Genomic DNA, 23,545 nt, shown 5'->3' on the forward strand with positions numbered 1-23,545 from the left:
GCCTAAGGAAGGACTTGCTTCCTTAGTTTTAGAAGCTATACTAAGTTTATGGAATGCTGTGCTTGTCTTTGTAGATGTCCTCAGTTTCTAGGTGAGTTTTTTTATATTTTCTTCATGTTGATGGGGTTCTGCCCTTATAAACTAATTTAAGCAGTTTTTTCTTTTTGTTGTCTATAGTGTGTTGATATACATTAGAGAATGGGCTTACTGTACATCAGTACCCTGACTGGAGAACGAACGTTCTCCAGCAGGGTATTAATGTACAAGTAATGCCCGGTGAAAAACGAGTCCACCACTTCACGGCAGCTTATCAAGCCGCCGTGTAGCTTGGACAGAGAAAAAACGGAATGGCAGCCATTATTTTATGCTCGCTAAGCGGCATTTTTGTTGTTTAGCAAGTGTAAAATAAAAATTGTGTGTGTGTGTGTGTGTGTGTGTGTGTGTGTATATGTATGAGAGAGAGTGTATGCGTGTATGAATGTAAGAGAGAGAGAGATGATCTTGTGTATGTTCATCTTGCTGTCTGCTTGTGTGAGTGAATGTGTGCATGAAAGCAGAAGTGACTCTGTGTGTGTGAGAGACACATCGAGAGAAAGCAATGTTGTGTGAGTGCATGTATAAAAGCAGAGAAGACTTTGTGTGTGTGTGTGTGTGTGTGTGTGTGTGTGTGTGTGTGTGTGTGTGTGTGTGTGTTTGAGAAAGAGAGAGTGAGAGCAATTTTGTGTATGAAAGCTGTGTATGAGAGAGAGAGAGAGAGGGGGAATGGGCTGTTTGTAAATTGTTCTGTTTTACTTACATTTTCTTTTTTTAAGTACTGAATTATTTTTATATATATTTTTGATGTAAAGTGCTTCCTCCATCACCATTAACATACAGTACAAAAAGTTTGAAACATTAAGCGGAGGAACTATTTTACATTAAAAATATACAAAAAAAATAAATAAATACTATAGTACTTTAAAAAAAAAAGTAAATAAAACACACTTTTACAGCGAGCCCATTACCTAAGCACAATCATGCCCTCCAGGGTGTGTGTTAATGTGTAATTAATGCCCTTCCAGGGGTGCAGAGGCCCTCTGCCTGCGGCATCAGGCTTCATAACACCCAAGGGCGGGCATTAATTACATATTAACACACACCCTGTTGTGCATTATTGCCTATTTGACCACCATGGTGGTTTATCCCACTGTATTTGGTTTTGGAAGGGACTGTCCTTTCAATACATTTGTCTATGAACATGTAGATCTCTTGCATAGGTGGGTGGGTGCATATTCTGTTGGTTACATGGGTGAATTTAGTGATTTTGTTGTACAATTTTAGAAGGTTTGTCTTTTTGAAACCCCTAAAGAGGGTGGTGTTGGTTAATAGAGGGGCACATATTCTGTGGGTAAAGGTAACTGTGTGGTGGTCTGACATAAGTAATTATGGACCAACCTGGAGTAGGCAGCTTGCCTGAGCTGGGTTTGTGGAAATTTGGTCGAGAATGTTACCACCCCTGGTGCAGTTACAGATCGTTTGATCCAGGGTGTTTTCATTTGCCTAATTTAAGAAACATTCTGCATACCCTATGTTAAATGTGTGGGTGCTCTAGTCTATAGAAGGATAGTTGAAGTCACCAAGGGTTAAGGATTTTTTACTTATATTTTCAAGGAAAACCATGGAAGGAGATTGGTAGCAAGCTGTGAGCTTAACATCAGATTTTTAGTGTGAGCTGGAGTTGTATGCGCTCACTGAGGGGGATCTCTCGCTATCACTTCAGAAGCGATTATATCCCCTGACAAACATGGAGACTCCTTTGCAGTTGCCAATGGACTTAAAGGTGTGATGCACACAGAATTCTGACATGGAAAGTGTGCTGTTGTTACACTTGGACAAAGTCTCAGTAACTGCACAAACCTTTTCATAATGCAGAAGTGCCTCCAAATCCAAAAGTCTATTATTAAGACTTCTGGCATCAAGAAATGCCACCTTAATGTTGTCCAAGTAATGGTTGGATTCATTGGTTAGGTTGGTATGTACATTAGATTAACTTTGCCTAAAAAGGCAAAATACGAGCAGCAAAGGCTGTGTGCAGTATGTGGATACCCTTGAACAAGTGGTGCAGACCGTCATTTGCAAAGCAAGTTGGATTTCATCATTCCAGTGAGAGATATACTGTCCCCCCACCAAAAAAAAAGAACTCCAGCTACTTAACCATTAGTTGAATCCAGTTATCTTTTCCTTGAATGTAGGCATTATTCTCGGTGAAAGGAGGAGACCTCTCAAAACCAGAGTTTTACTGTTGATTGAAACAAGTATAGCAAGTTCCAGCAAGTCATATTCTGTATTTAATGTCTTGTTACATATTCCATGGCTGCACCCCCATCTCTGAATGCAGGAATTTTCAGAATAAAGGTAGAGTATTCTGACTGGGTAAAAGGATAAACTAAATCATAAACTCATCAAGGAGAACTTTCTTTATAAAACAACTAATAAATTAACATGTATTTTTTGTATTTTAAGAACAGAGACCTCCCTTGTGGGTCTATGATTGTAATTGTCTTTCCTTCCACTTTAGTTCAGTGTATTTTTTCTCAGATGCTCCTACACTCAGGCATGCATGCTGTACACGGATGCACTTTGCAACATCAAATACCACACTAAGAAAATGTCCCTGTCCCTTTAGCCTATAAGCTGTTTTCAGCTGCTTGTGCAGTTAGAATCAAACATTTAATGCCTAAAGAATCACAACTGGTTCAGCATTCATAAAACTGCCACATAATGCAGTAGAACCAGCATCTGCTTGGCTTTTACTGTGAGAGGAGCACAGCATGAAGCGCTACTTTATGTTTCAGTGATTCATCCTGGTCACCCATAGATGGAGGAAAGAGCGTATTGTCTTTCTCCCTATATGGAGAGTGGAGGAGGTTGAAAGTGTCCAATTCCTGAGTCTGTGGGAGGGTCCCAACTACAGCGTCAGTCCTTTACTTGGAGTACAGTCAAAAGACTAAAAAGATGTAACTCAGAAACAGTTACATCCTCTAGTAGGTAAGGCAATCCATAAGATGGTCTTCTAGCCCCTAAATATTGTACCATTGTCCTTGACTAACAAGGGCATGAATTCATTCCTGTCCTTTGATTCAGTTAACAGGAGAGGCATGGGAGTGGTGCACATTTGACATCTACCTCCTTGGGATATCCTGGGGTATATACACTGCTTATCATTTGACTGATTGGCCACATTCTGAGGGGCAGCCCATTGAGTCATCTGGATTTTAACCACTCTGGATCAGATACTCTTCTCCCCAACCATCTTACTGATTCAGCAAGACTTGCTGGTGCAGAGTGTGGAAGGTCAACTGGTTTCTGCTGGTCCAGGGTCTACTGTTCAGGCCCTATTCTTCAGGCATTTTTTTGAGGTCTTTTAGTACCGGTCTTCACTGGTGTTGGAACACATTGTGAAGGAATATGAGGGCGGTCCTGCTTGGCCATCCTTCGCTGGGAATATGAGGGCGGTCCTGTTTGGCCATCCTTCGCTGGATCTAATAGATGACATCCTGAAAAGGAAGAATACATTCACAACTTTAGAAGTCCTTTATGTCTTCCCTTCATCTTTTAGGTTCATCCAACTCCTTAAGGAACAGAAGCCCCCTTCACAGACTGTGAGAGTTCTCAAGCATAATGTGGTTTTACCTCCCACCCCCATGATATCAGCTAAGTCAGTTAGGAGGATGATTCCTTTGGTACAAAAATTACAGCCCAGACTGGTGTGTAGGACTACGCAGTAGGGCATGCACTTCAGGTTTATCCGTGCTTGTCAGGGGATCAAAAAAGACAACTTTTTCTGCCACCAAGGACAGCAAAGATAAGTTTTGGTCTTTCTTTACAAAATTTTGTGAACAGGCATAGAATCAGATAGCTACATGTTAGAAGTTTGGGTTTCCAAACTGAAAGGGCTCCAGTCAAAGAACAAGCTGTCTCTGCATGGCCATTGGGGTAGTTTAAGGCTATCTTTCTCAAGGAAGATGTAGAGTCTCTCCCTCTCTCTCTCTCTTATAGGTTCGTAGGTAAATAATTGGCTAGCTGCTATTGCAAACAATTTTAAGCCTAGCCAGTTTCCCTTTTCGTGTTCAAATTAACCTATCCCATTTAGTTAGAGAATGGTCTTACCCATCCCATGGTCGATGAACATTTATTACCCCTAATGAGAGTAACTGGCATCTTACCATAGATAGTTTTGAGGGGATCCATGCATGGGATTAAGCATTTAGGGAGCTGCGTGTGTCTGTTTAGTGATACAGAGGGCAGCCTTGGGGTAAACTTTCTGTTTTCCATCCATAGATCCAAGTTGCTGTTGAGTATGGACAGGCATGAACTTTGTTTTATGTGGAAGTGGAGTCTGTTCAGAGCAATGGTATCCTTTGCGAGATATACCTGTCCCTCCAAGTCATTCTGCCGATGCTGCAGAAGAGGTCTAGATCACTAGACCAAGTATTTCTGATGCCATTTGACTTGCTAATGTGCAGTAAATCCATTAGCATTGGGTCAGATGATATTTTGTATGCCGGACACAGGTCACCTGTTAGCAATCTGTAGGATACCAAGTATAGTGACAGGGCTTTGAGTCAGGCCATATAGGACATTTTTTTAGGTCTTGTATCCTTTTAGTAAGGTGTCGTGGGCGTTCCAGCTATTGCATGTGTCTGGACAGATACATGCCAAAGGGGGCATTATATTCAGTGATTGGCCTAATGAGGGCTGAGTAGTGAGACAATAACATCCTTAGTCTAGACACAATCTCTTTGTTTATAAGCTGTGCAGTAAAAGACATTCTTACAACAATGGAAGCATGTTGGTCAAAAGCAAGGTCACTATCTACATAAGTTCCCAAGTCCTAAACAACTGGGTTAGCTGTTGGGGGTGTATTGTTAATGTGGTAATTCTTTTGGATAGATGACTTCCCAAAGGATACAGCAATGCATTTTTGGCATTTAGTTTCAGTCCATGATTTTGCCACTAGTTAATTATTTGTGGCAAAACTTCCTGCAGGATGGCTAAGTCATTTGGAGATTCAGTGACTGTTCCTAGCTTGTAGTCTTCTGCAAACTTAGCTAGAGCCCTCTCTCACTATGTCTCTTTTTCACTCACTGTCTCACTCAGAATGCTGCCAAGGGTTGCATGCTTACCTATTTTTTAGTTTCAAGTAGAATGGAAGGTTTCAGTCATGTCTTGGAGTTCAGTATCCTCAACATGTAAATCTTTTGCATTTATTCCTGCGTGGCAACCTTTCATATGGTCATGATTCTGCTGCCACATGGTGCTTGGATGTTGTCTCTTGAATATAATGGCTGCCTTCTATCACATCATTGTTTGTGATCCTAACATAACATTTATTTGGTTCTCCATTGCCTGGTTTAACTTGTAGTATTGGGAGCTGTTGTCTGTTCTGTCTGTTCCTTAAGTGTTTATCAAAATATTTGCCATGATGTTGGAGGCTTTGCAAGAAAAGGTGCCCACTGTATTCCACTACCTGCCTACTGAACACATACAAGGGATGGATGCCTGGTAGTATTTGGGGTGGAAATAAACTGGGAGAAGTCCTGTCTGATCACATTTTAGATGATTGCATTCATCAACACAAACTGGACTGTCATGGGTTTTGGTCATTCCTAACTTCAGAGAGTGTCCAGAAGGTAGCAAAATTGATAGCCCAGGTGATGATTTAGAGCAGAGTCGTAGCTTACTGACCCTACCCCATGATTGTGAGGGGCCAATTAATGCCAGAGTCTTAACAGAGCCTTTTATGTGCCTACAAATTTGGGTATTGTAATGTACTTTGAGGTATCAGTGACTGCAGATTTGCTGCTTATTTACAGATCTTTGCTTGGTGTCACACCCATGCTTTTTGGCCCCCCAGAGAAGTGGACAGTCCTCATCAGTTTATATGTCTTGCCTTTCTTGCATCTGCACCTGCTGTAGGTCCTGATGACAAAGCCTTTGGTAATGGGTGGGAACCCATCTCATTTCTTTCACATTTACAGGGTAATAGTCTTATTGGTCAGGGGTCCCATTCCAGCCTGCTGGAAATTTGTGCATTCCTCCTGGCATTCATAGATTCTGGAGGTAGGTTGCTTCTAGAGCTTCTTTTGATAAGATCCTCCAACCAATCCCTTGTGTGTGGGGTACATAAGCAACCATAGAGCATGAGGTCATACCTCATGTCCAGAGTGGCTTTGTGTATCGGACAGTGGTCATGATTAGAGTGGCATTAGTTTTTAAGCAGATAACATCCTGATCAAAGTGAAAATGCTGGTGGACTGCGTGAGACGTTCTTCCAGGTCGGCTCTGTAGCTGAGGATTTGGGAGTTTTGTCTGTTTCATGTTTTTATTAAGTCACCCCATCATAATTTGCAACACAACATTACTTGAAAAAAACTGTACTAATTTCAGTTGTTATTGCCATGCTGTACACACACAATAAACAATTTTCATAATTTTCATTCACTGCAGCTTTACATAAATTGCTCAGTTTCTGTCTTCCCTTAAACCTTACTCTTTCTCCTGAGTATCTGGTTTTGGTCTTTCAGGAGTTGGGCATCATGGAGATTAACCTGTTTACCACCCAACAGAATCTGATTCTTCATCTCTTCTAATAGTACAGTACAGCAGGGCTGGGGAAGAGAGAAGTAGGTGTGTTCCTTTCTTTTTGTGTGCTACAGAAGATTGTTTCACTCTCTCTTTCCATTCCCTCTAAGTCTTTTCATATTTGCAAAAATTGAGGAAAGAGACTAAAACGTATTCTTGTTTTCTGGTGGCAGAGAATGGAGTGGCCTGAGACTGTCAGGCCTTTGACCATTCAGGAAACCTTCCCAGCCCAAACCATGGAAGTCTGCCCATGATTAGTAAGAAAACTAGGTCCACCTCAGAACTTGAGTGCTGTTGTAAACACTGTCATCCCATCAGATCTTCCAATGTTCCACTGGAGAGTCACAAGTGACTGAAGCTGTCAGAAGGTCTTTTATTCAATAGGAGTACTCTGCCAAGTGAAAGAGCTTCTATATTTAGGAGCAAAGGTGTCCATTGCCATCCTAATCAGTTAACTTATTGCTACTTCTGACCATTCATAGGCACATGTATAATCTGAGATTCAGATCTGATGTTTTCTCTTCTGTCCGTTCCTCAATGGATGGGTCTTTGGCTCCAATCTTGGATCTGTCTTCAGCCACTCAAGACTTTGGATCCCAAGCTTGGGGATTCTTACTTTACCCATAACCACCTGCAAAACCCAACATTACGTCAGTTCTTGTTTGTCGCTGCTTTGAGAAAGACACAGATCTCCTTGCTCATACATGAGTTACGTTGGAAGAAACATGTTCCATTGTTACTTCATTTTCTTTTTCCTGGATAAATATATTTCAGTGCTTTAACTGCTGTACTGCAGTTATACCCTTCCCTTGGCTTACATAGTAAATTAGATAGGGACTTATTTACTCTCTTATTTCCTTGTGTCTCGGTGCCATTCTTCCATTAAAACGACAACTGGGTACTTTTATATACTGTTATATAGCCTTATGCGCTCTAATTTAGCAACTGAGGATTGCTCTTTTTTTGCTGTTGTGATTCTTGACTATGGCTGAGAAACACTCTGGTTTTAAAAAACGTGTGGCCTGCGGCCATAAAATATCCAGTTTAGATGTACATTTTAAATGTATATACCGCTACAGGGCTGCTCAGTTAGATGAGCAGTGTGCTCTGTACACTGGCCTTTGTACACAAGCTGTCATCAAGAGAAAGAACAAACTTATTCTTAAGGGACTTCTCCCTCCCCCATGGAGGAATCATCCACGACTCAACCTTTTGATTCTGGAGCTTCTCCTTTTTCAATAAAGTCTTCTGAGAAATCTAAAGGGGATAAAGTCATGGTGCCTAAAGAAAAGACCAAGGAGCCAAGAAAGCACTCTCCTGATCTCTCTTCATACACTCTTGCTTCCTAATCTCCATTGCCAAAGTTTGCCAAGTCTTCAGATCTGGCACTTTTCTCTGAACTGATCATGATTGGATCAAAAACTCCCCCTCTCCTGGAGCTTTGTTTTTACCTGGAGCCAGTCTTTCCTCTGTTAAGATTGCCCTTTCTTCAGAAAAGTACTAGCCACCAGTCATCAAGACCGCCTTCCACCGCTGCTTCCCTGTGGTCGGTCCAGTCAGACAGGAGCCTCTTAGAAGCAGATGTGGATTGGTTGATGAGAAATTTCCTCAGTACCCAGGATCAGTTGGAGGTTCTTGCAGCTCAGACCACCACTGGATCTGTGAGTTGTGTTTCTTCCCCTCATCCTGTAGTAGCTCCTAGCCCAATCCATTGGTCAGATTCAGGTGTTACAGATCTAAGTATTTCCAAGAGCTTGTCCACGCCAGATCTGAAGATTTGGTTATCTTCTACCCTGGTGCTATCTCTGACCCGAATGGCTTCAGTTTGTTCGTAGCTAGAAGGATCTTTACACTGAAGAGTTGGCACCAGATCCAGGGGATGGGTTCAACTCTGAGGTTTTCAGAGATGTCCCTTTCTCTTGGACCATTGCCTCTGGACTGCTCGACACCTGCATTAGCCTCTTATCTGAGCTGAATGGAGTTCTGGGGTTTGTCTGGAGAGATGACTTTGGCTCCCATCTAGCAGATTGCAAGATCTCCTTTGGCTTCGGAGTTTAAGGTTGTCAAGATAATACTCTCCCTATCATATATAAGTGGACTTCTCCTTGTCGCTGTACTCTACCTGTCCCCAAAGAACGTCCTTGGATACTGATCCTTCTCATACAGTGTACTTGGGACATCCAGGCCTGTCAAGTCTGAAGGCAATCCATATAGGGGACTTGCAGACCATGTCCGAGCCCTCTTCAGAACAGTGGCACCTTGAAAGCATACATTTAAAAAGAGGCACATGGACCTCCTCAGGAGTCTGTCATAGAAGACACTGACTTTGACTGGGGGAGGTCCCCAGATCTCCACCCAAGGATGTGTCATTTGGAGAGATTCTTGAACTCTTGAAACAGAAAGGTATGTGGTCCACCCATGCCCCACTCATGAGAGGAGTCAGTGTTCCTTGAGGCCTTCTGCTGATATGATGGTGGCTGTCATCTATACATAGGCATAGAAACAAATGGACATGGCTGAACCAGACAAATACATAGTCTCCCTGAAAGATCGCCAACACTGGAGCAGTGGGCTGGCTGTGGATTCCATAGTAGTGGTGGCAGCTACCAAAAAGAACTTTCAGAGGAAAGCTCTTCTGTCAGTCCTCCTAATGGCTGGACCCACGAGGTAGAGGTGGGCTGCAAAACCAAGGCTTCAGAGGTCCTTTCACCAATAGGCCTCATCATTGTTTCTGAAAGCTTGCGTGTTTGCTCTTCTCTGGAGCCAATTAGGGGTGTTTATCCATGCACATCCATCATGAAGGGAAGATGTGTGCAGAAGATAACCAGAAGCTGTTACATTCCTGATGTTCATCGTGTTACACTGCTGCAGTCATTACACTTGGGTTATCCTGCCGTCAGGCAGTCCCGCAGTCGGCCAGAGTTCCAAAGTCTTGGTCCGGCATCGGTTGCTGTCTCTTCTTCCCTGACGTCAATGCGCCAGGGGTATATAAGATGCATCTGGCGCCATTTTCTTCAGTCTTTCTTGCCACGCGGTGCCCGAAGCAGAAACAGTTTGCAAGTGCCAGTCGGCCGACTCCTGAGATTTTCGAAGTCGAATTTCAGATCCGAAGTCTTCAATAAAGCTAAGTATCCCATTGGGGAAACTTTTTTCTTGCCTCAGACCGATGTCAGAAAAAGTTAATAATTATATTTCTTGTGGGAAGCAAATACCTCATAAGGACTTCCACTCTTACTGTATTCCATGCCTAGGCCCTGATCACGACGTCACTAGTTGTCGATTTTGTGCTAGATTTAACAAACGCACTGTAAAAAGACGTTTTGATTTTGCTTTGCACTACTTTGGCCGAAGGTTCAATTATATTATGCCGTCGGATCAACCGATGACCTCAATTCTGAAAAAACGTAGACAAGGATAAAGACAGGCATCCAAGGTCCAAAACCAACGACGAAACCTCTTCTAGGCCATTCGCCGGTTCTCAGTGAGGTGCTTTCACAGCCCCTGATACCCAACCTCAGAGCCACAGGCCACTTCCGACTCCCACGTGGAGACAACTAGGCCTCTGGAAACTCAAGGTATTGGGCCTACGTAAACTAATCCCTCAGATGGGTCCGAAGCCGCTGAGCAGGCATCGGCTTCTGAGGGTGTTTTCAGACCTTCACAACTTACCATTAAAACAACAGCCAAGACAAAGGTACCAATAAAGACAAAGAAACAAGTACAGCATTCTCCTGGACAGTCCTCCATGCCTAAGAAACAGATGCTTAAAATGTCCGAAGACCTTATTTCTCTAATCAGGGGTTCCCATCCCCCTCCTGAGAAAAGGCTTAGGCAGGATACAGACTATGATTCCTCTGATCAAGTTTCCATTTCCTCTGATTCCTCTTCAGACCAGGGATACTCTCTACCCCCCTATGAGGACTCTGATGCTGAAGAATCTATCCCTTCAGCCTCTCCTCCTGAGGATTATTCTTTTGGGGAAACTTTATATACCATGAGGGAGCATTTCCATTGGGAAAGTCAGGATTACTCAGAATCCAAGAAAAGGCTCAGGGATTTCCTTTTATTGCCTCAGCACAGGCCCCTGGCTATTCCGCCTGTGCTATATGTTGTGGAGGATGTGTTCTCTGAATCCAGCTTATCTCCTGATTCTTTGCCCCGCGCTCCAGCCAAGCCAGATAGGTATTATCATCCACAGGCCTGGAAAGTGGACGCATCCCTGACTCTCACAAGTCTCTTTACAAAAACCCTTCTGCTGATCCAGAAACTATTTGCCAGGGTCCAAAAGGGGTTAAGGCTTCCATTGCGAAAAATCCAGTACCCTCTGACAGAGATTTGGATAGATGGGGGAAGAAAGTATACACTTCTGCAACTTTAGCAGTAAGAGCTTTAAATTGCCAGTTTCACATGCATAAGTACCAACAATATTTAATGGCTCAGTTAAAACAGAAAATGCTTGCAAGCTCAGAAGCTCCTGATTGTAAAGAAATGCAGGATTTATTGCATGCAGTTGAACAGGTGGGAAAACATACTCTGCAATGTGGTTTTGATTCTTTAGAGGCCTCTTGTAGAGCCGCAGTTACAGGTTCTGTGATTCGAAGACATGCTTGGTTAAAAGAACAGAGTTTACCTGATCATGTTAAGGTAAAATTATTGGATGTTCCTTTATAGCAGGATACCTTGTTTGGTGTTAAGGCAGAAGAGGTGTTATAAAGAAAATGGAGGATAAAGCTAAATCTATGCAAACAGTCAAGGATTTCTTACAAGTACAGCCACCTCGGTTTAGCAGAAATTGGCCAACAAAGAATTGGTCCTTTCCAGCGTCAGACAGGCCACAGAGAGGCAGATACAGATGCCCAAGAGGCAGATCTCAACCCCAAGGCTCAAACAGACGACGACAGTGGGGCACCTCAATCCGAAAAGGAGGTGAGGACAAGTCTCAACCTTACAGGAAACAGTCACAATGACTTTCCCCTTCATACGCCAAGCATGTCCATTTTGGAAGCCACCTTAGGGGGAAACTAGCAAACAATCACCCAAGACAAATGGGTTCTGAATATTGTGTCTCAAGGTTACAGGTTCCACTTTCATACTTTACCAAAGCTAAAAGGCATGCCAGACCTGCCACAAAATCAATGAGCAGAGGCACAAAAACAAATTTCAGCCCTCATGGACATGAGAGACGTGCAAAAAGTACCACAACAGGAACAAGGACAATGATTTTACTCAAGACTCTTCCTGGTCCCCAGAAAGGACAAGGCCTGGAGGCCCATACTAGACCTTTCAATTCTGAATACTTACCTGGATATTCCGAAATTCAAAATGTTGACATTACACCAGCTTCTACCCATGCTGGGCAAGAAGGCTTGGCTTGTTACTCTGGACCTCAAAGAGGCATACCTGCATGTCCCTGTCAGACAAAATTGCAGAATATACCTCAGATTCAAAGCTGGTACAATGCACTACAAATTCTCTGCACTCCCCTTTGGCTTATCTACTGCACCCAGGGTCTTCACAAAGTGCATGGCACCAGTAATTGCATTTTGCAGACAAAAAGGCATTCAAATATATCCATACCTGGACGACTGCCTCATTCAAGCCGAGACAAAGGACATTCTTCTACAACATCTGGCGTTTGTAAAAAGGTTGCTAATTTCTCTAGGGTACACAGTAAACGAAAAGAAGTCAAAACTAGTGCCCTCGCAACAGATTATATTCCTAGGTGCCAGCTTAAATACAACGGCCCAGATGGCTTACCTCACGCCAGACAAACATGTTCAACTAACTCAATATTTTCAATTACTGGCAAAAAAGTCCCATCTCCCTGCAAGAAAAATTTTGCAGGCCCTGGGATTCATGGCATCCTGCATACTACTAATACCATATGCCAGACTGCATATGAGGAAATTACAATCGTACCTAAAAAGTGTTTGGACTCAACACTCTCACAGTTTAGAAGCAGTAATACCAATGATTCCCTGCCTACAACAGGAGTTTCGATGGTGGGCACAGGCATGTCACCTAAACAAGGGTCAGCCTTTTACCCAACCCACAGCCAGGCAAACTCTAACAACAGATTCTTCGGATTACGCCTGGGGAGCACACATGGCAGGAAAATGCATTCAGGGCAAGTGGACCACAGACCAGATGCATCTTCACATCAATCAAAAAGAGATGTTGGCTGTTCAAAATGCCCTAACAGCTTTCAAGGACCTTCTGCATCCAGGACAATTATTACTAAAGACAGACAACACCACAGTAATGTGGTACATAAACAAGCAAGGGGGCACTCATTCTTATCCCCTATGCAGGCAAGCCATGACCTTGTGGAACACAGCTCTAACATATCAAGTTCACCTGCAAGCACAATTCCTGCCAGGAAAGAAAAATACTCTGGCAGACGATCTAAGCAGAAATGTCATGGACCCTCACGAATGGAAATTGAATCCACAAATCTTCAGCATGGTAACGCAAAAATGGGGATGCCCAGACATAGTTCTTTTTGTCTCCCCACTGAATTGCCAACTACAAAAATTCTGCACAAGGACTTATCACAAACAAGCATGGAAAGTGGATGCTCTTTTGTTCAGCTGGAAAAACCTTACAGTTTATGCCTTCCCGCCACTGCTTCTCCTTTCAAAGGTACTCCTAAAAGCCAGACAAGAAAAACCACAGATGATCCTGATTGCTCCAGACTGGCCATGCCAGCACTGGTACCCTGTCTTAAGGAACTTGGCTCAAGGCCCACGATGGATTTTGCCTCAAATTTCACACCTTCTGACTCAACAAAACAATCAGATCCTGCACAGTCAGCTCAAAACCCTAAACCTGGCTGCATGGAAGATACATTAGTCAAACAGGCAACACCTCTCTCTAAAGCTGTTATGGATGTCATTTTGTAGGCCAGGAGGCCTAGCACCAGGAAAGCTTACTCAGAAAAATGGAAGAGATTCTGCGGCTGGAACCAGGCTCAAAGCCTTGACCCTCTTGTTCTAAACATTCGTCAGATTTTACAATACTTAACTGAGATGCCGGACAGAGGCCTATCCTTCTCATCAATTAAGATCCACACCTCTGCCATCTCAGCACATTACAACACGGATCCTCCTTTATTCTCTCATCCCTTGCTAAAGCAGTACCTCAGAAGGGCTAAAAACATAAGACCGCCCCGGAAAACACCAACACCAACTTGGGACCTCAATTTCATTTTGGAAAAACTGACCCTACCACCTTTTGAGCCAGCCAGTACAGTCAATCTAAAATTTTTATCATGGAAAACAGCTCTGCTCCTGGCAGTAACTTCAGCACGAAGAGTCTCAGAGCTACAGGCATTAATGGCAGTGGAACCTTTTATAAGTTTTCATCAGGACAGGGTTTCTTTAAGGACAAACCCTACCTTTATGCCAAAGGTGGTATCTAGTGTGGCTCTTAACCAAACCATCCGTTTGCCAACTTTTTATCCAAACCCCCAGAATAAAGGGGAGAAATGTCTGCATTCTTTTGACATACACAGGCAGCTACGCTTCTACTTGGACAAAACAAAAGCTTTCAGGAAAACTGAGCTACTGTTTGTAGCATATGCTGCAGGATCACAGGGCAAGGCTAACTCAAAGCAGACTATATCCAAATGGATAGGACACTGTATTCGTTACTGCTACACACAGCATGGAAAGTCATTCCCAAATAACATTAGGCCACATTCCCACCAGGGCAACAGCCACTTCAACAGCCTTTCTCAGAGGAGTACCTACCAAGGAAATTTTGGAGACTGCAACTTGGAGTTCAGTGCACACCTTCACCAAGCATTACCACCTGCCTCTCTACTCTAAATCCAGAGCAGGATTTGCCACTGCAATTCTGCAGGGCCTCATAGCCAATCCTAACTCTTTATAGATCAGCCACCCAACCTTAGCTTTGGGATTCTACCCAAGTGTAATGACTGCAGCAGTGTAACACGATGAACATAGTACAATTTTGTACCTACCATAAATGTAGATGTTCGAGTGTTCAGACTGCTGCAGTCCAGGTTACCCTCCCTCCATCTCCTCTGAACTAGCTGGACTTATCTATACCTTTCTATCTTATACAACCTTTGTGGTGTATTTGCTTGTAACTGAAGGTATTGTTTTTATTTTATATGTATGTTTTTTATTAGCAATATGTATTGCCTACCTACTTGGGGGCACCTGACATCTGGGGCAAGAAAAACTGAAGAAAATGGCGTTGGATGCATCTTATATACCCCTGGCGCACTGACGTCAGGGAAGAAGCGACAGCAACCGACGCCGGACCAAGACTTTGGAACTCTGGCCGACTGCGGGACCGCCTGATGGCAGGATAACCCAAGTGTAATGACTGCAGCGGTGTGAACACTCGAACATCTACATTTATGGTAGGTACAAAACTGTACTTTTTATATCATCCCATAAATTCAAAAGTTACCAAGTGTTCCACCCTCTCAAAGACCAGCAGCATCCAAAGAAATACAAAAGCTGCTAAAGAAGTGAGTCATTGAAGAGGTTCGACTAGACCAGCAAGGATCCGGAACTTACTCAAGATTCTTTTTATTGCCAAAAAATGCCGGGGACCTCAGGCCAGTTTGGACCTCAGTCACCTCAACCAGTATGTCAGACAGTCAGAGTTTCCAGATGGTCATGTTTCAGTCTATTCTTCCACTGTTGAGAGTTAGTGATTGGATGTGCTCCATAGACCTACTGGATGCATACTACCACATCATGATGGACAGGCAAACCAGAAGGTTTTTGTGCTTCTGGCTGGAAGCCAGTCACTTCCATTTCATAGCTCTACCCTTTGGCCTCACAACAGCCCCTTGGGTGTTCACCAAGTGTATGGCAGCTGTCCCAGTATACCTCAGACTGCAAGGGTTCTGGGTGTTCCTGTATCTAAACAACTGCCTCATTTCTTCCACTGCCAGGAATCTACTTATTCAAGCAATAGACACCTTGCTTCATCTCTGCTCAGTGTTTGGCATCACAGTAAATCAGGACAAGTCCAAATCCATTCTGTAAAAGTGATAGAATTCATAAGAGCACACATAGACACAATTTATCAGATAGCAAAACTTCCAGAGAGCAGGTTATTTACTCTTTGCTGTCAAGCTCAAGTGGTTGTCTTATCCTAGAAACTAATGGCGAGAACAGCTCTTCAGTCGCTAGGTTCAATGGCTGCATGCATTACTTTGGTCTCTGTTGCCAGATACCACATGAGAGTACTTTGTGGACCCTAGCTATGCACTGGGTTATCAAGCGTCAACCAGTGTGTTTCCAGGTATGTCTGATGTACATTCTCAAGACTCATAAAAAAAAAAAAAAACCTCAGTTTGAGACCTTTACATGTGTGAATTCAAAAAATGCAGCATAGTCATAAAATCCAAGAAAATTTATTGTAATCCACTCTGCTGAACTCACAAGTGTGAAAGTCTCAAACTGAGGCTTTTTTTTCTTTATGTTCTATTTTTCCTCTTTTTCTTGCTGGTTTTCTTCTTTTGATTCTCAAGGCTCACATTAGTTGGTGGATGGAATCTCCTATGTTAATGCATGGTCATCTGTTTGTCTTTCCCCAACCCAAAGCCGTAACCATGGATGCTTCTCTGCTCATAGTGTTAGAGGCCTTCCAGGACTCCCTTCCTCTTGGATTGATATCTGTCCAAACCAACAACATGTCAGTAGTCTGGTACGTCAGCAAACGGGGGACCTGTTCTTATCTGTTTTGCTAAGAAACACAAGGATTTGGCAATGGGCGATGTCTCACAATCGTTTTTTTTTTTTTGTAGCAATGCACATTCCGGTAAAATCCAGTGTTCTTGTTTGACAGTTTCAGCAGATATATCCTTCTACCGCAGAAATAGTCCATCAGTCAAAAAGTAACAGAACAAATCTTTTGGTGCTGAGGCTGACCTTGCTGTGATCTGTTTTCTTCTTCCTGCAACACCAAATGCAGCAGGTTCTTTACCTTTGATTCTTCCAGATAAGTACTACCCAGGGATGCAGTGATGCACACTTGCCCCCCCCCCCCCGACTCTTTTACTCCTTTCCCTGGACTCCTCTTATTTGACAGTTTATTCCAAAAAGATTACAGAGGGAGGTCACATTGATCTTCATTGCTACTTTTTGATCTTATAAAGTATGGTTTCCCTACCTATGGCCTCATTTGAAACTCCCTCCTTGGGTGCTGGATCCCATCCCAGATCTCATTTCTCACCTATCTGACTTGCCTCTCCTGGGCACTTGAACTTTCGATTAACCACTTGGTTTCTCCACTTCCAGTGAAGGCTAGTCAAGCCAGGCTGTACACCCAAGTAATCCACATTTTGCTTCATCCTAGAGACCTTCTACTAGGAAGATTTACAAAAGCAAGTGGAAAAGCTTCTCTATTGGGACTACTCAGTGGAATTTAGACCCTTTTGTGTCACTCCTTCCAGCAGTCTTGTACGTTCTAGCCTCTCTTTTTCAAAATGGTGCCTGCTACTCTACTTTCAAAGTCCGTTTGGCAGCTTTTTTTCACTTTTACATTGGAAAGAATCAGTCCCCATTTGCCTGTCTCATGTTATTAAAAGCAGTTTTGAGGGATAATCTTCTTCTCAGACCTCTTAGTGATGCTACTCATCCTTGGGCCATTAATATTTTACTTCAAGCCCTCACTTGAACCTGCAGCTAAGGTGGAACTTCAATTTTTAGCTGGAAGAATTTATTCTTGGTGGCAGTTACTTCTGCTAGGAGGGAATCAAAATTCCAAGCTCTTTCTTTCTCTCTTTCTCAATACATCATTTTTCATAAAGACAGAGTTTCTCTGCAAACCACTCCTTCCTTTTTACCAAAGGAAGCTACCAAGATCTCTTTAAATCAGAACATCAATCTTCCAGATTTCTTCTTGAATTTTTCCAGTAGAGGGGAGGATACATGCTACATTTGTTACATGTGTTCATAGACAACTTTTTTACATCCACCGTACAAAAGCATTCAGAAAGTCTGATCAACTTAATGTGTCCTTCTCAGCAAATAAGCTGGACCATGGAGTTTCTACAGTCACTTTATCATTATGGTTGCCTACTTGCATTACACATGCATACAAAGAAAAAGGTTTAGCTTTACCTAAACCCATCATAGCCCCCTCTACTAGATCTGTGGCAACCTCAACTTCTTTATTGTCCAGAACATCTATCATTGACATTTGTGCATCTGCCACTAAGTCTAATGTTCAGTACCTTCATATCCCGTTATAAATTGGATTTACCCTAAAGTGGCAAGGCAGCCTTTGGTTCAGCTGGCCTTCAGAGTATCCTTCCATGAAGACACCCAAGTGTCATATTAGCTGTGGACATAGGAGACAACATCAAATTCAAAAGTACAGTAGATCTGTGTTGTCTTCTTCCATCCATCCTCAACTCCCCTTCCACCTAACCCCCCTGCCTGATTATGGAATTTGTTATTTTTTATCTTTGTTTGACAGGACTAACCTTTTCTGAAGGCACCTCAAGTGTACTTTTTAACTCCAAATCAGCTTATGAGCATTTGTGTTATCTTTGGATGATCATTTATAGCATAATTAAATATTATGGAGTTGTCTGTATTCTTGGGAAAACTCAAATCAGAGGTAATGTTGGGCTATGCTGGGGATTATGAGTAATGGGAGGGGCCTGCACTTGCGATCAGAAGTCTTGTGTGGCAGAAGACAGATCCAAGATCAGATCCAAAGACCCATCCATTAAGGAAAGACAGATGCAGATAACACAGATGTATTGTTATGGTAAATACATAATTTTGGGGTTTTTTCCCAGGTAAGAAAAATGTTAGTGATTTTTGCCCATCATCTCCTTTTGGTGAGCAGAAGTGGGGTCCATCATTGGCTCCATGTAGTTTATTAAATGGTTTCTGTAGCACTGCCTCCTTTCAAGAAACCTTCTCCTTCTCGAGACCCAGGCTTTACAGGGTTTCCCATCCCCTTATTCACACTTGTTTGTGCAGTGGTGTTGAAGTTCATCTCTCAGATGTTTTGCTTATGGGGTCATTTAGCATTCAAACATTTATTTGCAGATGGCATTTTCTGGTCTTTCATACGAGTCGGGTGTCTCTGAGACTGTCCTGCATTCCATCCCTAAATAGTCATAATTGTCCTTAAACCAGTCCATCCCTTCCCCTTGTTTTCATTCTAGGGACAGAAACTTGGGGGGGGGGGGGTAATAGAAGACCTTTAACATCCTTTAACTGTTCTACCTACTCAGGTTCAACCCAGGATGAGAGCACAAATTTAGGGAGACTTAACAGATGTGTGCTTCTTTTGCTCCATGCTAATTCTGAGTAGCTTGCAACCTGCATTATCTTTTGCCATGAGCAGGCACAGTTCTAGTTGAAAAACTCTGCAGGCAAGGGCCGCTTCACCAAGAGGATGGCTTCATGTTTGCTTCAGGAAAGTCTCTGTTAAAGTCATTTATGTTCTACCTACTTGGTTGTTGGTTCAGACTTTCACCAAGCACTTTTTGCAGGGACTTCTGGCAGCTGGGCCTGTTATAGTACCTTGGTACTTAGAATTCAAACCATTTGAGTTTTCACCTCTTGACTGTCCTTTCACGCCTGTTTTCTTGAGGGGTTTATTGTTTGGGATCCTTCCCAGTCATAGATCCATAGAGAGTGGTCCCTACTGTTAGATGTGACAGATCACATTCTTACTGTATCATTTTTTTTTGGGGGGGGGGGTCTTTCCTTAGTCAGTCATGGACCCCCCTCCCAAGGAAGTTCTCCAGTGTTAGATGTAACATCATTCTTACTGCATTGGTTTATCTATTGTGGTGGGAGTCGTCTCTCTAGCTGGCCAAAGATAGCCTCCTGCTGTCTCCCTGTGTCTGGATAGCTCGTATATCTTGCAGTTGCTGTTAAGAGTAGTCTATAAGTTGAACAAATATATATATGTAATTAGTCATATGGAATTGTAGCTCAGGTTTTCATGTTTATTTATTTATTTATTTGCAGGACATAGGCTGACTGAGTGTATGGGACAAACAGGGAAACTCAAGGGCTAGTTGTGGTTGTTTTTATGCAAGCATGAAGTGCATTAATTTGCCGGGTACATTCCTCCAAGTATTGGCACTTAAGAGAAACATGCTGAATTGGAGTAGAAGGACAAATCCTGATAGTTAACCTCAGATAATAGTGTTTCCCTCCTATTTTTTTTTAATACTGTAAAACATTCTTTTATGTATATCAGAAATGTGTTGTGCATCAGAGAAACTGCTGTTCTTTGGTATGAAAATAACTGATTGAAAGAGACCTATAACTAATTTTGTTTTCATGTATATTTTTTTGTTCTTCCCTAATTCATCCTGTGGCAATCTAGCCAATGATCCACATCAATCACTGAATCTACTTGCTGCCCTCTAGTATCCCCCAGACTTTCTCCATATGCCTGGGGCCGCCTTGGATCTTAAGGGTATACTAGAGGGGTGATTTGACTATCATACCATTCATCAGGGAAATTTTTCTTTTTCTGTGTTACTCCTGTTCCCCCTCCCCATGATTCTCTTGTATTGTCCTGAGGGCAAGCATGCAAGGGGGTTGAGCTGGCGTATCGTCCCCATCTCCACAGCTGGTCAGCCAGAGTCCTCACCCTATGGGAATGAGCTGATGTATTGCCCTGTCTCCACAGCTAACCAGTCAGAGTCCCCAACATAATCCCTCCTTGGACTCTGTCCCCTCTCACACATCTCAGGCCTCCTCCAGAGATTATGTGGAACCACCCATCCCTTCCTGCCATTTTGCCAGTTGCCAGAGCCACTAATTGAATCCAGTTTGGCTGGACCATAGTTAGGGCTTTATCCCTCTACACCACAGGAATAGCTGCAATTTTGTTTTTGTATTAAGCTTCTTTCATTCTTGAATTTTGTTTGTATGACTGGATAAAACTACCATGTTTTCCTAGCTAGATGTTTTTGTTTTAGGACCTTCTATATCCTAGACAAATTCCTGGTTTAAGTTAAAAATAGTAATCTGTTAATGATTTCACCGTTGGAGAAGTTATTCCTCCTTGCCAAGAAAAAACTTCAGTGTTGAACTGCTTTTCTATTTCTGCAGTGAAGCCATAACAAGTATGTTAACCAAACTGATGGTGTTTTGCAGTGGCACATTGTGACCCTTGTGCGTATCATACTCTGTGCAGGGGACTTGGGACTCTCCTATACTACAGAGTGGTAGCTGGGTGGTTTGCTGCAGTGTCAAGCCTGTGGCATTTTAGAAACTGTAAAATTATGGAAAACCTTGTGCTTCAGTTTGTAGTCATTTTAGGGATCATGCATCAAGTAGGCCTGTGAGGGATCACTGCTACCTTTAACTGCAGCTGCCCCCCCCATTCATCCTTACAGAGGAAGGCTTTCCCAATTAATCTCTTTTGCTGCTCGAAGTTAGCTCATTCTTAAAAATAGGAGACAGACTTATCTTTATGAATTGAATCCCTTTTAACTGGATAATCATCCATCTTTTTGGATGGAGGAATGTTGCATGATTGTCAGATTGTGAGATGAGGTACATGAGAAAGTAGAAGACGTGAAAAAACTTTTTTATGTAATACAGACAGCCTTTTTGCAGTTTTGTTCTTAATGATTTTTTTGACATTTGCTGCCTTACAAGAGTTGAAAGAAACAGGCTCTTTTATGAAGATGAGCAGAGTTTCTTAATCATTTTCTTTCATGACTCTAATACAGATTAATACTGTAAAATACTTAGTAGTGTACAATTCCCTGCTGCTTGATTAAGTCACAAAATATCCTGCCATTCCTGAATGACTGTGTATGTATATGCTGTGTAATTTGTATGCTTTTATTGTTTGGTGTCTTCAGCTTAGTAGTGAGTTTATCCTGCAAATGTTTTCCTTTTAATTGCTATGTATAGTCTGGTTTTAATTTAATTTCCCAGTGTTCTAACTCCTAGTGATAACTACTTCTCTTTTTCTGTGTTTAGACTTGAAGAGTCCTCTCCTCTTGGCTGTGGATTTTGCCACATTCCGTATGATGAGGGTAATATGCCATTTCTTGCTCAGCTAACTTACTGCTGTAACTGCAGAAGACAGAAGGTCCCTGATGTTCTTTTTACAACAATAGACTTACCAGTAGATGCGGCTGTAGTTGGAAAAGGGTGCCTTATCCAAGCCAGGTAATGTGTTAATTTCTGGCATGTTTGTGTTATACAATCCAGGTAATTCATTTGTGGCATGTATTTATTTTTAATTGATGCATTTAGCAGTAGTTGATTACTTTTTCCGTTATTGATCCTTATTTTTAGTATTCACTTTTCTTTACCTGAAGTTAGTTCATTTAGCTGTGTATTCTGTACTTAGACTTTCAAGTAGAACTGGATCAGACATTTTCTTAAAGGCCAAAAGGAGATAACCTCTACGAAATTTGTAACAAGCAAAGTATAAAGACAGGTCTTGGAACTTTTCTGATTATTTCAAGTATTCTAATCCTGTGATTTTTCTGCCAAGGAGTTATACTTTTTCAGGTAATTTCAGGTGTCTGGTCTGAAGGCTAGAGAATGCACCATTATATTATATAATGGGTTGAGCCATTGAGGTATAAATTAATGGATTGATCTTTCTGGCTTGACAGTATGTGCCCTTCAGAATTGTATTATTCACTGTTGGTTGCAGTCTTTCCTTTTGGGATTACTGTTCTACCTAACCCCCAGGTCTCAACTGAATCCTCCTTTCCACTGTTCATGGATATCGGTGCTATGAGAGATGAAGTGATTGGTGCCATCTTTAGATCTTTCTTGCCATGCAGTCTCCAAGTACTGTATGCTAACCAGCATTGGTCAGCCTGTCTCCAGAAGCCAGATAAATACCCCATAGGGAGAGGTTCTTATCCTTTTCTTGTAACACTTTGTAATAGCTAGTGTTTGATCATGGTTCAGAATCTGCGACTGTGGAAGCAAATTATTCATGTGGACATCCAATGTTTTTGCTTTGCCTTGGCCCACAGCATGATGTTGACTCTTGTCAGCATTGTGCCAGCTTCAAGCTGAGGACAAGTCCATAAGGGAAGATGATTTCTTTAGGAGTTTGCCACAAAAGATGGATGTGTGCCTGGTTCCAGAATGTTAAATGGAGTTAGCAAAGACCTCTTGAAACCTTCCACCAAAAAAGAAACATTTCTGACAAGAAACATGGGGACAAGCCTTGAGAGAGACTATGTCCTGCTGGACAACCGAGATTTCTCCAGGTCTGGAAATTCCTGTCACAGTGAGGCATTTTTACAGACCCCACCCTCACCACTGGAGACAGGCTTGGCCAAGGTCTCTGGCTTGACAGCTGTGCAGGCCACTTTACCGTCATCGTCTCAGATGTCCTCCCAGACTGAATCCACCCTGTCTTCTGATATCAAGATCCCCTCTCTCATAGGCTTGCATTATAATTAATAAAAGGGAGGGTGGTACCCCCGTTGTACTTGTGTGAGAGGAAGTTCCCAGGGACTCAGAGGAGCTCTTGTTTTCCCGCCCACCGCTTGAGGTTTCCAGGGCAGTTTTATCTGAGGCACAAAGCACTGAAGACCAAACTGCTGCCAGCCAGCTTGCCTTGGCCTAGGTCTTGATAGTGCCTTGGTTCTTTCTACTTCCCAGACTTCTACTAAGCAAATTTTCCAACTAGCTAAGGATTGTATGTTTTTGCTGAACTGCAAACAACCAGAACTGGATGTCCCTGAGGAGGTTAGAGTACCTTCTAAGAAGAGAAGGGTAAAACCTGCTATCGTAGATTTGGATTCCAAAACTTTCAAGCAGATGAACTGGCATATGTGGTTCAGATACCTTTTGTTCCTGCATTTACAAGAACCGTGGTACACGTGTGCTTAGATAGATCAAACTCTGCCTAAAACGGCTGCTGTTTATGCTAGCATCAGACCACTACTTGTTAAAATTGT

At 42.5% G+C, this 23,545-nt stretch overlaps 1 protein-coding gene across 25 annotated transcripts in view; it reads left to right on the top strand.

Annotated features, from left to right (window-relative positions):
• Positions 1-23,545, top strand: part of C2CD5 (C2 calcium dependent domain containing 5) — a 1,731,257-nt gene that overhangs the window by 1,223,390 nt on the left and 484,322 nt on the right. For all 25 annotated transcript variants that reach the window (XM_044087723.1, XM_044087713.1, XM_044087716.1 and 22 more), the window contains one exon: positions 21,591-21,782. In XM_044087723.1, coding sequence (XP_043943658.1) covers positions 21,591-21,782 — 192 coding nt within the window. The remainder of the gene's footprint in view (positions 1-21,590; positions 21,783-23,545) is intronic.

This window comes from Protopterus annectens, chromosome 11.part0 (genome assembly GCF_019279795.1).
Source record: "Protopterus annectens isolate FY-2018-M chromosome 11.part0, PAN1.0, whole genome shotgun sequence".
In the NCBI taxonomy this organism is placed as follows: Eukaryota; Metazoa; Chordata; order Ceratodontiformes; family Protopteridae; genus Protopterus; species Protopterus annectens.